Raw genomic sequence first — 14,261 nt, forward strand, 5'->3', positions numbered from 1 at the left:
TTGGTTGGTGTTTGGGGCTTCCCCCAGCTCCCTAGAATCTGAAGAAGAGGGGGTTTCAGCCTTTAGGGTTTTAAAAATAGCCTGGACAAGTAGGAGTATCATAGGAACCAATCCCGCACTCCCCAGATCCCCTCAAAACTTTTCTCTGTCTCTAAATGCTGAGAGGAGCTTCCCTCTCCCAAGTACAAACCACCCACGCTAGAAATCTCTGTGACAATCCAGTGCTGTAGCGTTAGCCCTAAGGGGGTTTTCTTGTTCGAGGAAGCAGAATAAGTCCATTCACCCATTTCTTAAAGAAGTGCCACCCAGTGGGTGAGCGAGGTGGGGTGGAAAGAACCTGCCATGCTGGGACTTGGTATGTTCTGCTCGCACGCTGTGTGCGGTTAGGTTTCGAATGCACTAAAAGCAAAGCCAGCCTGGCAGGAGCGTGTGCCCAGCCTGTCACCTGCTGCAGTGTTTGCTGCTCTCAAAGCCCACGCAGCCTAGGGAAAGCTGTGTGTGCCTCACCAGGTTGTCTCTCTTGCTGTCCTGTTGTCCCATTGTACTAGCTGTCCTGCTCAGTGGGTACACTCCTCCCCCCGCTGACCTGTGCCTTCCTTTCTCTCTGCAGAAATCCTTTTGCCAACATCCAGCTGAAACCAACAGTGACCAACGACAGGTCAGCTCCCTTCATCAGCTGATCCCTGGGATTGCTGGAGCCAGCAAGCACCTCCCGCCTGCACTGCACTTGTATCTGACCCACTGTAGCCTCCTTGTTTGCAAGTCTGTCTTTCCAGAACTTTATGTTTAGGCTGCGTTTAAACCTGCTACTGCTGCGTGGAAGCCAAGGGCTAAAGCTGGTGTTTTGATGGAGTCTCCTCTAGAGCCAGTGTATTCAGCGCAAGGGGGTTAAACTCTGTTACCGTTCGTTCCAGGTTTGGAAGTAACAGCAGTCCTGGCCCTGGATTCCCAGCCTGTATCTTCCCGCCCTGTTCACTTCTCCTGAGGTTTAGTGATGGACTATCTCCTACATGGAGCAAGATACAGGGCAGGGCGGTGTAACCTTCACCCCAGCCCTCTAAAAGGATGTCTGCAGGGCAACTGGGACAGAGACTCCTGGCCTAGGCCCACAGCCTTACACACTACCCCTAGTGGTGTGGATGGTGTGGGTCAGGTCTACGCAGCTCGTGCTAGCATAAGCCCTATTAACACCCCTCTATGGAGCCAGGTGGACAGGCTCGTGTCTCCCTGCAGTGTAGACACAGCCAAGGTTTGCAGAACCCACCCTGGTGCTGTTTAGAGCTGATGAGGGCAGCGAGTGGCCAAGCCTTGGCCCATTCCTTTCTTCGGGCCTGCAGCAATTCTTAGCCCATGGAACAGCGGAGCCATGCAAAGCGCTGGTGTCCTCCCTCACCCTGCTGCTCAGGGCTAAGGGCTGGCTAGCATGGCTCAGCTGCTCCCGGGCAGGCCTGCTGAACTTCCGCCAAACAGTTGCAATGGGTTTTACACTCAACCCACCTGGTGCAGTGTCTATATTTCATTTAGTTCTGTCAGGTACTATTCACCCTAGAACACCCCCTGGGCAGAGGCGACCAGTAATACTCACTTCTTACCGGTAATCGTGTGCAGTGAAACCATGGGGAAGAGGAAAGAGAGGTGCAGGAGGGTGCACCATGCCCCCAGAACGCTGTCCTAACCAAATGTCACTTGCCAGAGACCTGCAAGACCCAAGCTGCAGCTGCAGGCAGCTTTCAGGGCTGAAGGCGGGAGGGTCTGTGTGACTTGAAAGGTGCTGGGCTGCAAACATTCCAAGTCCCTGAGGCTACCCCCCATGCTAGTAGCTACTTCCCCGGGTGTCACCAGTGTCTGCCTTCCAGGCCCCTATAAGTGACTGGCTGAGAACTTGGGGCAGCTGTAGACCAATGCTTCCAGGGCCTGGTCCCGGTCCCAAGCCCAGGCTCCTCTCGCAAGTGCTTGGTGTATGTTTTAGAAGAGCAGGTGTCAGGCTCTTTATTGAGAAACCTTTGTCTTAGCTGAGCTCTCTTCCCCCTTGTTTGTTACTAAGATCGCTGCTGCTCAGGTCTGCCTCTCTGCCCTCAGCTTGGCGTAGACATCTCAGCTCCACCCCGGAGCTTGCGCCGAGGGTCCTGTGCAGCAGCAGCAGCCGCCTTGTGTCCTTCCTAAAGGACGAGGGAAGAGAGCTTTACCACCTGCATGACCAGGACCTGCATCAGGCCTGGGTCGTTCCCTGCCTTGCTCCATCACAGGCTAGATTAGAAATCAGGGCAGGAAGCCCAGACAGTGCCTGTGGCAGGGGTTGCCCTCTTCAGTGTTTGTCCATTTGCACTTTTTTAAAAATTGCTAGATCGCAGAGCACGAGGGCTGCCGGTGCTTTACAGCGCTGTACGGTTAGCCCCTGATCAGCTTACGCCGCATAGCGAACAAAACCAAATGCAGAGTCCAGTGTTTGTATTTTTATATAAAGGAAAGTATATTGGACCACTCTAATCGATGGCTGCTTGCTGCAGCCGCTCTGAGCCCTTCACCCCACCTAGGGACGCTGGCTTAGTTCTCCGCTGTTGGCCATAGCTTCTCTTCTCTAAGCTGGAGGAGACATCTCACTGAAGGCAGGGGGAGCACCTGAGCCCTGCAGTGGGCCCCAAGCTGCAGTTACTCCCCGGGCTGCCTTGCATGGCTGTGGGTGAAGCTGGATGGCACTGCCCTGTGGGGTTAATCTGTCCAATGGTGTTGTCTCAAACTCTCCCATCTGCTCTTTGCACTGCTGCACACTGCGACTTCCCCTGCTTTTCAGCAGCATCAGTGAGGGCTCGGGTGGGCTCCTCTCACTGAGGTGACGCGAGGCCATAACTCTGTTGCTCAGAGGTATGAAAAGTCCCTGGTGCCCGAGGGCTGCTGTTTAAACCGGCCTAACCCCTCAAGGCGGTGGCGCTAGGGAACAGCCTCAGCAAAGCATTACAGCTGCCCGCCTGCGGCGGGTTGAGCGTAGACAAGCCCTGAGACTGCACTGCTCTGAACTAGGCGCCCGTGCAGTGCCAAGCACGAATAAAACACCCTGGAAACTACCAGGGGCAGCACAAGTGACCAGCCTCTGTTTTCTGCTGTCCTAGTCCTCTCTGGGCCTGGTCCCTGCACCCAGTCCTTGCTCACTTGGTCATTTTCCTGCTCCATGAGTGAAGTTCTGCCAGGCTGCAGCCCTGCGGATGCAGTAACTGGCTCATGTGGGCCAAGGCCAGATAAAGGCATAAGCAATATTGTCCCCGGTTTAGGGCTGCAACTGCTAGAGCCCTGGGATGAGCCCAGCATCTTGTCCGGAAGCGCTGAAAATGTAAAGGAGTGGCGCTGGTGCTTGCCTGAGTGTGCAGGCACCCTGAACCAATCAATGTGAGCTGCCCACTCCAGCTTAACTCTGCCACCCCCTGGGGACAGCTCCAGCCGTGGTGTGCCTGAGGCCCCATATTGCCTTAATTCCTCCCTGGGTGGACCAAAGACTCAGAACCACTGCGCAAATGGGCCCTGAGTGAACTTGAACCTGGCCTCCCAGAAATCATGGGACCAAGGAGCTTGGCGCAGCTACGGGGCTCTGCTGGGACACGCCCCATCCTAACGGCGCTGGGCGTGGGTCTTTTGTCCTGGAGCTTTCCATATGGTGCCCACCATCACACTGTGCCTTCCTGGGGTGTGAGCGAGAGGGTTTGTGCACAGCATCCGGCACTGCAGTCACTGGCCCACAGGCTCGGAGCCTAGCCGAATCGGGATGTCGTTGCCCAGGACTGGTCACTGCTCCCCTCCCAACAGTGCAAATGCACTGGATCCCGTGCACGTGGGTGAACCCACGTGCCAGGGAGGGCTGCTCCCAATGGTGGTTCATCACGGCACTGCCTGGCCTACTCCCAGCGCTTGTTCAAACCCTCCCAGAACAGCTGCCTCGCCTGGAGGAGCCTGCTTAGCCTGAGCGCTTTGAACTTGGGCAACCAAGCTTTGCTTCCCAACCACCATGGCCCGGTAGAGGTGCTGGGCCACCGCTCTGGCTGCTTCCCTGCGCTTTCTAGTCAGGCTAGCAGCTGCACCATGTACCCTGAAACTGCTATTTTTTGAAAAGTAATTTATGAGCAATAAACCCCACAAATCCTTGGCCTTGGTGCATGACTCTTCTTTTCTGCGTGAAATTGGTGTCTCTCTTGCAGCTGGTAAGGAGCAGGGCTTCAGGGGCTGTAGTTCTCTTCCTTCAGGCGCATCTGTTCATTGCCAGGGTCACAGCACATTCGCAGCAGCTGGAGGATGCAGCAAACCCCCCTTCTGCAAGCTCTGCTCCACTTCCAGGCAAGGAGGATTTTTTTTTTTTGGTTCCAGTGTTAATGAGCTGCAGCAAAATTGCTTCCTTACCAACGTGCTTTGAAAAACGTTACTTACCTAACTCTAGAGCTGGGGCTCTCCCAAATCCCCTCCAACTCCCACCGGGGAGGCCAGGCCAGGTTGCAGACAGTTGGGGTTAGAAAATGTAATGCCTCCTCCCAGCCCAGCTCCCCTAAGCCATGTTAATAAGCACAAGTGGCTCTGGTCCAAGGCGGCTGCCCTGGCCCCCAGCCCGCCCAGGGGAATGATGGGAAGAGCAGTCTGGTTCCGCTATTTTAAAAACTTTATTATTGGCCCAATGATATTTGACACACATGCTGGGAGCTGTATGGAAATCAGCACTGATAAAAAATACAGCAATTATGACCCGTATTGATAAAATATACAATGTACTAGCCTTTCGATTGGAAAAAAAAAAAATTGCAGCTCTGGCCTCATGCTGCCCCAGAGAGGCAGATGCTTTTGACTCTATAGACCAAACCCTGGGGGTCTGCCCCTAGCTTTCCCCAGAGCCAGAAGGAAGGAATGACGGGGAGATGAAAAGGGATTAACTGTTCCTGCTCCCAGCACAGTTATTAGCTAACCTCCCACCACCTGCCCTGGGACCACGCTTTGGCCTTAGGCACCTTTCAGGCCTAGACAGCCAGGGGTGCGTTGCTCTGCAGAGCAGGGCCATGGCTAACACCCACCGTAGTGCAAAACTTACCTCATGCTGAAAGAAACCCTCCAGTGCCTGACTCCCTGCCTGGCTGGGGCAGAGAGCATGGGAGGCTGGTTACTGCGGGAGTAGTAACACTGCTTCTTCCAAGCTCCCCTGCAGCTGATCTTTGCTGCCCTTGTCCTGCACCATGGGGCTCCCTCACCCCAAACCAGCTGCTTCAACACATCCCCCATTGCTTTGCCTCACACAGCTCCCACCCGCTGTGAGCTGTGTTGTAGGGCTTGAGAGCACAGGGGCCATGGCCTTTTAAAAAAAAACTCTCCCAGGTGGTGGGGAGGGGCCACTAATTCGAAATATTTACTCCTCCAAGGGAAGAGAAGCAGCAGGCAGTTTGCAGCTAAAGCAGCTCACTGGTCTAGGCAATAATAACGAGCCAGCTGTGGTTGCACCTGAAGGGCCTAGCCAGGGTGGGATCACAGGGCAGGAGGGGATTTTAGCTCATTTTCAGTTTGCCTCTACTCTGTGCTAGCAAGGAGGAGAGGTGTGCACATGGGAAGCAAGGCACCATGCTTGCCCCACCCAGGGTGCCGTGGGGGGGGGGAGGTGAGTGTGAGAAGAAGGTGACTGCTCACACACACAGGATGTCGGTGCTCCAGGTGCAGCCTTGAGCGGGTGAGCAAACAAGTGAACAAGGAAAGAAGTTTTAAAAAAGGGTTAAATTTCAAATGCCTCATGGAGTAGACTCAGGATTAAAGCCCCAGAGGGTCATGCTGCAGCCAGGGGAGGACAGGCGCGCTAGGCCCAAGACCCAGTTCCCTGCTTGTTTGCAACGGGAGGGTGAGCTGGTGCCAAGACACTGTGGGCTGAGTCAGCTTCAGCTGGGGCAGCAGACGATGCCTTGGCCCATCACCCTGGCGAGGAGGTGAGGCTGTTAATTAAACACCACACCAAGCTGATGGTGCAAGGAAGCACCTGCTTAGTGCTCATCCAGGCTTTAATCCACCCCCCCCCACCCCCCGTGCTCAGTCTTTGGAGCCACCTGAGCTGCTCCAGCCCTCATGAATATTTAAGAGCAGCACATGGCAAGACCGTGTGCTGAAATAAAGGGGCCTCAGGCGAAGCTAAATGCTGATGAGTCTTTTCACTGTTATTCCGCCTACGTCTTCCCACATGCAAGGCAGCCAGTGGCTCTTGCACCAGTTCACGCCCACGTGGCGCACTGAAGTGTGGTAAGCTGCTTGAGTGGCAAAGGGCTGCTGGCACTTGAGTCAATATTGCTCGACAATAAATGCAGCTGCTGACTCAGGGCTGGGCTGCTGGTGCTCCAGCCGGGGGTTTCTGACCGTCATGGGACAGGGAATAAGCCAAGGGCCAGGAGCAACCCAGCTGCTCAGGCTTTGAGGCTGCCATTAGCTCTAGAATTCATTGAACGTGTCCAGAGGTGACCGTTAATTTCCACTTTCAATTGGCCTTTGACAAGGTCCTACACAAGAGGCTGCTAAAGATGCTTGGGGGCAGGGTCCTGATGTGTGAGCAGCAAAGTGTTGTCATGGCTCAGCGCCTGCCTGCACAGACCAGGCGTGCATGGCTCCTTTGCATCACTGCACAAGGCTAAGAGCAGGGGGCCTCTCGGCACCAGCCTCAGGCCTGTGATGTGTTTAATAAGCTGGTGAGGGGGGGTGGGTGTGAGCAGGGAGCTAGCAAACTACGCAGCTGACGGGAAGTTATTTAGTCAGGATGGGACAGGAGCGGGAGGAACGTGAGCGAGCGTGAGCCCGACACACACCAGGGGAACACGCTGACAAATGTAATGGGCTGGAATGCGCATGGGAAGAAAAAAATGAAACGCCTTGCGCAGGTCGCTGGGTGGCAGAATAACTGGCTCAGCTGACCCGCAGTGCTGGGCATCGGTGTCCACAGCACAAGGGCCTGCGCAGCTGCAGTCAGGGACTAACACACTGGAGGGCTGTATAAGGCCTAGGCTACAGCAGCAGGGATGACGCTCTAACGCAGCGGTTATTAACAGTGGGTCGCAACCCCATTTTAATGGGGTCGCCAGGGCTGGCATTGGACTTGCTGGGGCTGAAGCCAAGGGCCGAGCCCCACCGCCCAGGCTGAAGCCCTCAAGCTTTGCCCTCCTACCCCCCCCCCTCCACCCCGGGTGGCAGGGCTCGGGCTTCGGTTCCCCCTTCCCGGTGTCATGTAGTAATTTTTGTTGTCAGCAGGGAGGCGGGTGTCGCGGTGCAGGACATTTGAGAACTCCTGCTCTAATCGAAGTCACTGGGGTGGCTCCATCTGGAGCCTGTGGACCGTGCTTGTTACACTTCCAGCCAAAGGATACAGCAGACCATGGGGGTGGGGGGCAGAGGAGGGCAAGGAGAATGAGGCAGGGCCAGGAGCGGTCTCAGCAGACGCGCAGTGCAGCTTGGGCCCTTCCTTAGCGTGGAGACAAATAAGAGGGGCCAATGCTAAGTTTCTACTGACGGGGCTAGCGACGCGAGGGGTTGGAACAAGGGCCCATTCCTTGGTGGAGAAGTCAAGCACGCGAACAGGAAATATTTTCTGCACACGGTGTAAGTAGCCTGTGGCCCCGGGAAGTCGGGCAGCCCACAAACGTACCAGTCAAGAAAGGCTTGGGCATGGCTAGGGAGCCAGACAAGCCAGCGTTGTCATTTATGCTGCCAGAAATGTTGGCAGGGATCTGACATCAGCGGCTTCAGGGCTGAAGCTGCTCTCTAGCTTCGAGAGCCTTGCCGAGCCCCAACCTGGGGGCAGAGCAGCCAACAGCTGTTGCTCCAGGGTTCTTACACCTTCCTCTAAGACAGCTGGCACTGGCCATGGTCAGCGCCAGAACATGGGGCTCAAGTCCTGCAGCCATGGAGGTTCACCAAGCTCAGGCTGGTGTCCTGGGGACAGAGCGCATCGCTTCTTGCTCCAAGCCCCGGCTGTTTGCTCAGCTGCCTCCCATCACTCCAGCAGTGCAGCCCCAGGGCTAGCAAAGCACTCGGCCTCGCATCCCTGCTGTGTAGACCAATCCGTCATGCCGCAAAAGCACCAAGCAGCCAGCGGCTCCCTTTGTGCGCTGGGACACTGACATTCCCCTGTGGCAGCGACAGGGTGAGCCAGCGAGCACCCAGCACGCTCCATGCAATGCTGCTGGAGAGTGTGACACAGGTGTAAATGGGTTAGCCTGTTCGTCTGCAAGTGTTGAGCCAAACCCCTGCCAACAGCACTTGGCCTTTCCGTAAAAGGGAGGCAGGCAAGTGTGAAGGGCCAGCCCTGGTCTCCAGCAAACAAAGGCAGCTGCCCAGTGGAGCCCCAAATGCTATGGGCAGTGCAGACAAGAAGTGGTCAGCGGTAAGTGAGCTCCCCTGGGGGCAGGCGCAGGCTTGCAAGAGCAACATGGCAAGAATCAAACCGGCTGCCCCTGGCAGTGGAGGACACGTCCCCTGGGACTCCGCCCTGGAGGGAGAAAGGCTGTCCTGGCTGGGGAGAGGGCGCTGCAGCAGACCAGGGAGCAGGGCTTCGCCGTCGCTACGGGTGCAGTCACCACTCATGCAGAGGGATGGGGCCAGGGCCTCTGCCCCGTCTGAGCCCCACATAGCGGGAAGTGTGTATGGCCTAGTCAAAGCCGAGGGCCCGGTCTCTGGGCTGGCCCATACAGGGCCTGAAGGAACGGTCACTGCACATCCACATGGACGTGCATCCAGCAACCCCCGTGCCCCGTGGAACAGGAGGGGCTGGGGCTGCTAGTCCAACCCACGGGCTGGCAGAGGATGCTGGGCCGGTGGGGAGGCCGAGGTGAGCTGCAATCAGGGCGGGGGCAAGGCACAGCCTCTTACTTCCCAGCGGCACGTGCAGAGCTCCCACCACCCCTCCGAACGGTGACTGTGCAAATGGCAGTCCCGGGCATCCCTCACACCAGCGCGAAGCAGGGCCCCGGGCCATCAGCCTGGCACTGCCTGCTCCAGAGGTCACACCGCGGCCCTGCCTTCCTACACTGGCAAACCCACCGACCTCGCTGCACAGGGGCCAGGCCATGCAGGTAGCCGGGACAATGCGAGGGGAAACAACCCAGCCAGGAGCAGCGGGAGGCAAGCAGAGCTAGGGACCCGGGGGAGGAGCCGATGGAGGGAGAAGTTAAAGTGCTTTTCATGCCCCACAGTCACAATCCAAGAGTGAAATGCCCATGGAAGCCAGCGCCATTGCACATGGGGCGGCGGGGGGGGCACTAAGCACGGCGCCCGGTTTGCTGCCTCTGCCAAACACACAGCACTCCCCAGGCACGATAGGATCGAAAACAAAGCAAATTCAAACAGCGATGCCACACGCCCCCGCCCTCCCCAGAGACTGCAAGCGGGCAAGGCCAGTGATGGGGGGGCTGATTTCTCACCTCCGCGTTTGGTCTATAGGCCCAAAAGGAAACAAACCCCTGATTTCAAGGCTGCTCTCTGCTCCATTTAGTCTCTTTTCCTTCGGGAAGTCGGAATTGCACAATTATCCTAAGCCTCGAACAAATAAAAATAAAAAACAACAGAGACCTCGCCCCTCGATAAACTCTTTGGCAACAATAACTTACATCACATTGGAGTTCGTTCAGTCGACAGCAGCTTTGTTCGGTTTTACAAAAATAGTACAGATGGCAGTTTCCCTGCTTAGCGACACACATGATGCCTCTCAGGAGCACACGGCTACCAGCTCTCCGGACACGCACCACCTGCTGGGATGTCTGGCACAAAACTGCCCCGAAGGCCATGCCCGTTGGTGCCAGGCACCGTGCTGCCAGCCCCATTCCCAAGGAGAGCACTGGGCTCCCGCGCCCTGGCCTTGCCCTCCACTGCACAGGGTGCGATGCCAAGAGGGCTCGACTTACAGGTGCGATATGAGCAAAACCCTGCTGTGTAGCAATCACAAACACCTTAGGGTACAGCACTCCCGCAGGGAGGAAACATGGCCAGATAATAATACTTAGCACTTAACAGAGCACTTGCTAGGCATTAAGGCTGCCATCCTCACATCACCTCCTGCAAGGCAGGGCAAGCAAGTATTATTATCCCCATTTTACAGATGGGGAAACTGAGGCAGGGAGGCTCAGTGACTTACCTAAGGCCACAGAGGAGTCAAGGGAGTGCGTGTCCAAGCTGGGAATGCCTGGCTCCCAGCCCAGCCCTGTCCTTGGACCTGTACCATTCTACTCAGCGATAATTCTGGGGCAGGCAGGTGCCACACCTGGGCTTCAGTGACACTAGAAGAATGGCAGGGACCCACCCAGGGAGGCCACAACTGGGAGAAAAGCAGGTGGGGGGACACGCCAGCCTACCGCAAGGAGGACCGGTCAAACAAACTGCCCTTACTATGCGGCTCCTAGGGGGCTCTTACCAGATGCCCTGCGGGGGAGCCGGAGATCAGAGGCAAGGGGCAAGCGCTGTTAGCAAGAGAATTCTGGAAAAGTAAATCACAGAAAAATAAATGTCAAGAGCTTCCTCTAATCACCAGTGATCAGCCGAGGGCGTGGGCGGCACTCAGGGGGTTTGGACTCCACCCAGGCCTTCTCCCCAGCTTTTCCACGGCTCTTTCCCAAGCCAAGGCACATGGGCTGTCTGTGCTAGGACCGCGTTGCCACTGCCGCAGCTATGGCTCCTTCCTGACCTCAGCAACAACATCAAGCCCTGCTGTCACCCTCCTGGGCCCTCCTGTCCCAACAGCTCCAGCAGCAGGAGGCAGAATAGTGCTCAGAGGAGGGGGCGAGTGAAAGATTACGAACACCCAGCAGGGAGGCGGAAGACCATAACCAAAGACGGGCAGTGCCCTGTGACCAAAAAGCCAAGTGCCCATGCAGCAGAGCGCATGGGTGGAGTGCCCCGCCCATCTACTGACGTGAAAGCGCAGGAATACCAAGTGGGGCACAGGATCAGGGTGAGTCTGGACTCGTCTCAGGAAGCCGGGGAAGAGGCAGGGCAAGAAGCTACGAGGTGTGAGCTGCTGGGTCGCAAAATGGCCAGCGTGGCGACTCAGTGATGTTAGCAAGGTCACAGCGCTACCCTTTAAATGCTATAATTTATATATGTATATTTGTACACGCACGCACCCACCCACCCACGCACACGCACGGTCATCACCAACCGCCTCGCTGCAGTGCCACCGGGAGCGAGTCCGGCTAGCAGCAAACAAAATCCTTCCGATAAAATCTGCCTAGAAAAATAGAGCAAGGTCCCAGGAGCCCGGGTGCTGTGCCTGGCTCCCGTCCTTCAGCCTCTCTCCTTGGCCCTGAGGCCGACACCGAGACCAGGAGACCTCCACGCAACCATGTGGGCAGGCTCAGTCTCTGTCACCGTCTTCGCTGCTGCCTGGAACAGAGACAGAACGGGCAGCGGTAGGGATGGCCCGGGGGCCTGGGTCTCAGCACTTTAGGAGCCAGCCCACAGGAATAGACATGTCACCTCGACAGAACCAGCCCACCCTAGCTGGTAGGGCTGGCTGCCTACACTGAGTACAACACGGAGGTGCCAAGTCCACCACTCCCAGCCAACAAGGGGCAGCGGCTTTGCGGTGGTATGGGGCACTGACATGGCCCAGCCACGTTCATGCCAGGCAGCCTCCTAGGGGGCTGAGGGCCTGGGGAGGAGAGACTGATGTCACAGGGACAACATTTCAGCTCCAGTTCCCAAGCTCAGCAGAACAGTTCGTTTAGACAAGCAGGAGAGCTGGGCCACTCTGCTACTTGCTGGGCAGCGTGCACCCTGCACAAGGGCCTCACAGGCACAGTAAGGACTAATAGTACTGGTGAGTTCAGCCATTAACTCACTGAGCCACGCAGCACGGTGGGCACACCCATCTCATACATGGGGAAACTGAGGCACGGGGGGGGGTGCTGTGACTTACCCAAGGTCACTCAGCAAGTCAGTGACAGAGATGACTGTAGAACCCAGCCAGGAGTCCTGGCTCCCAGTTCTGTGTATTCCCTCCCTAAGCCTGCAGTACGTCTACAGGCGATGAGCTCCCTGATTTGGTGTTTGGGGCCCCCTAGGGGAGAGGGACTTGCCAGTATCAGAGTTTGAGTGGACCTCAGGAGTTCGTGGCTCCCATTCTGGGTCCAAACCACCCCACTCTGCTTCCTATAACAGATCCCAAGGCAACAAGGCAGGTCCAGGGCTGCAGGCAGACCCAGCCACGCACGGCACACTAGCCAAAACAGCTCAAAGAGAGATGGCTCCAAGTCTCATCATCAGCTCCCTATTGGGCTGGGCACCCAGCCCCAGTCCTCACCTCCTACGGACTCTATATCCGAGTCAGAAACGTGTGTGATGGAGAACCTGGACACCGGCGCAGCAGACACGGTGAACCGGGAGAACTGGATCGGCAGCACCTGCTTCTGCACTGGGACCAGCGAGGGAAGGCTGGGGACAGCCGAGACTGGCATCACCGGCGTCACCGTCAGTGAGGACATTAACGATGACTTCACGGGCATGAGCGGAAAGTCGTCATCCCACTCGAATCCACTGCCTGGAGAAGGCAACGACCACAGTGACACATCAGGGAGCAGCCTATTGCTGCTGTGCCCCCTCTGCCCACTCCACAGCCTGCCGGCCCTCGGCCGGGCCCATCGCTCCCGCGCCCGCCGCCCCACTCAGCCTGCCGGCCCTCGGCCGGGCCCATCGCTCCCGCGCCCGCCGCCCCACTCAGCCTGTCGGCCCTCGGCCGGGCCCATTGCTCCCGCGCCCGCCGCCCCACCTCAGCCTGCTGGCCCTCGGCCGGGCCCATCGCTCCCGCGCCCGCCGCCCCACTCAGCCTGCCGGCCCTCGGCCAGGCCCATCGCTCCCGCTCCCGCCGCCCCACTCAGCCTGCCGGCCCTCGGCCAGGCCCATAGCTCCCACGCCCGCCGCCCCACTCAGCCTGCCGGCCCTTGGCTGGGCCCATCGCTCCCACGCCCGCCGCCCCACCTCAGCCTGCCGGCCCTCGGCCAGGCCCATAGCTCCAGCTCCCGCCGCCCCACCTCAGCCTGCTGGTCCTCGGCCGGGCCCATCGCTCCCGCCGCCCCACCTCAGCCTGCCGGCCCTCAGCCGGGCCCATCGCTCCCACTCCCGCTGCCCCAACTCAGCCTGCCAGCCCTCAGCCAGGCCCATCGCTCCCGCTCCCGCCGCCCCACTCAGCCTGCCAGCCCTCGGCCAGGCCCATCGCTCCCGCTCCCGCACCTCAGCCTGCCGGCCCTCGGCCGGGCCCATCGCTCCCGCGCCCGCCGCCCCACCTCAGCCTGCCAGCCCTCAGCCGGGCCCATCGCTCCCACCGCCCCACTAAGCCTGCCGGCCCTCAGCCGGGCCCATCGCTCCCGCCGCCCCACCTCAGCCTGCCAGCCCTCAGCCAGGCCCATCGCTCCTGCTCCCGCCGCCCCACCTCAGCCTGCCGGCCCTCAGCCGGGCCCATAGCTCCCGCTCCCGCCGCCCCACTCAGCCTGCCGGCCCTCGGCCGGGCCCATCGCTCCCGCGCCCGCCGCCCCACTCAGCCTGCCGGCCCTCGGCCAGGCCCATAGCTCCAGCTCCCGCCGCCCCACTCAGCCTGCCGGGCCTCGGCCGGGCCCATCGCTCCCGCTCCCGCCGCCCCACTCAGCCTGCCGGGCCTCGGCCGGGCCCATCGCTCCCGCTCCCGCCGCCCCACTCAGCCTGCAGACCCTTGGCCGGGCCCATCGCTCCCGCGCCCGCTGCCCCACTCAGCCTGCCGGCCCTCGGCCGGGCCCATCGCTACTACCCTGCCCACTGCCCCCCACAGCCTGCCATCCCTTGGCTGGGCTCATCATTACAGCTGTGCCCACTCCCTCCCTCAGCCTGTGGGCTCTCAATTCGAGCTCCATCCTTGCACAGCGCTCCCACTGTAGTCCATGTGGATTCGCCTCCAGATTCTCTGGGGCCTTGTGCTAGTGCCACCTGACGCCTGCCATGCCCAGGGGAAGCAGGCCTGGAGGTGGTGGGACAGGGGCCCATGCCCAGAGCCACTGGCAGTTATACAGTTGCGTCCCTCCCCAGCTCTGGGCACTCTGCCCACCACAAGCCCTCACTCTCTTCAGAGGCATGGCCATCCGAGGTGTCGTCAGATGCGCTCAGTCTGTCCACCGGGCCTGTGGGGCTGGTGCTGTTGCTCTGTACGGGCTGCGGCGAAGGGGCCGTGACCTCTGGGAACGTCTGATCACTGAGCTCCCGAGTGGGACTTTCCTGGACATTAAAAGACACCTTGGAAAATCACCCCATAAAGACAC

General features: G+C 58.9%; 2 protein-coding genes across 7 annotated transcripts in view; one reads left to right on the forward strand and one right to left on the reverse strand.

Moving 5' to 3' along the window:
* BAIAP2 (BAR/IMD domain containing adaptor protein 2) overlaps window positions 1-4,132 on the forward strand; it is an 88,813-nt gene extending 84,681 nt beyond the window's left edge. For all 5 annotated transcript variants that reach the window (XM_074972126.1, XM_074972123.1, XM_074972129.1 and 2 more), the window contains one exon: window positions 611-4,132. Coding sequence is in view for 4 of the 5 variants with exons in the window: in XM_074972123.1 (XP_074828224.1) it covers window positions 611-680 (70 nt within the window). In the remaining variant the exon portion in view is untranslated. The remainder of the gene's footprint in view (window positions 1-610) is intronic.
* A 3,044-nt stretch (window positions 4,133-7,176) lies between these two features.
* Window positions 7,177-14,261, reverse strand: part of AATK (apoptosis associated tyrosine kinase) — a 63,709-nt gene continuing 56,624 nt past the window's right edge. For both annotated transcript variants that reach the window (XM_074972121.1, XM_074972122.1), the window contains exons 12-14: window positions 14,064-14,217; window positions 12,281-12,517; window positions 7,177-11,361 (exon numbers count right to left, since the gene is read on the reverse strand). In XM_074972121.1, coding sequence (XP_074828222.1) covers window positions 11,333-11,361; window positions 12,281-12,517; window positions 14,064-14,217 — 420 coding nt within the window. In that variant the 3' untranslated portion in view covers window positions 7,177-11,332. The remainder of the gene's footprint in view (window positions 11,362-12,280; window positions 12,518-14,063; window positions 14,218-14,261) is intronic.

This window comes from Natator depressus, chromosome 14, assembly GCF_965152275.1.
Source record: "Natator depressus isolate rNatDep1 chromosome 14, rNatDep2.hap1, whole genome shotgun sequence".
Lineage (NCBI taxonomy): Eukaryota > Metazoa > Chordata > Testudines > Cheloniidae > Natator > Natator depressus.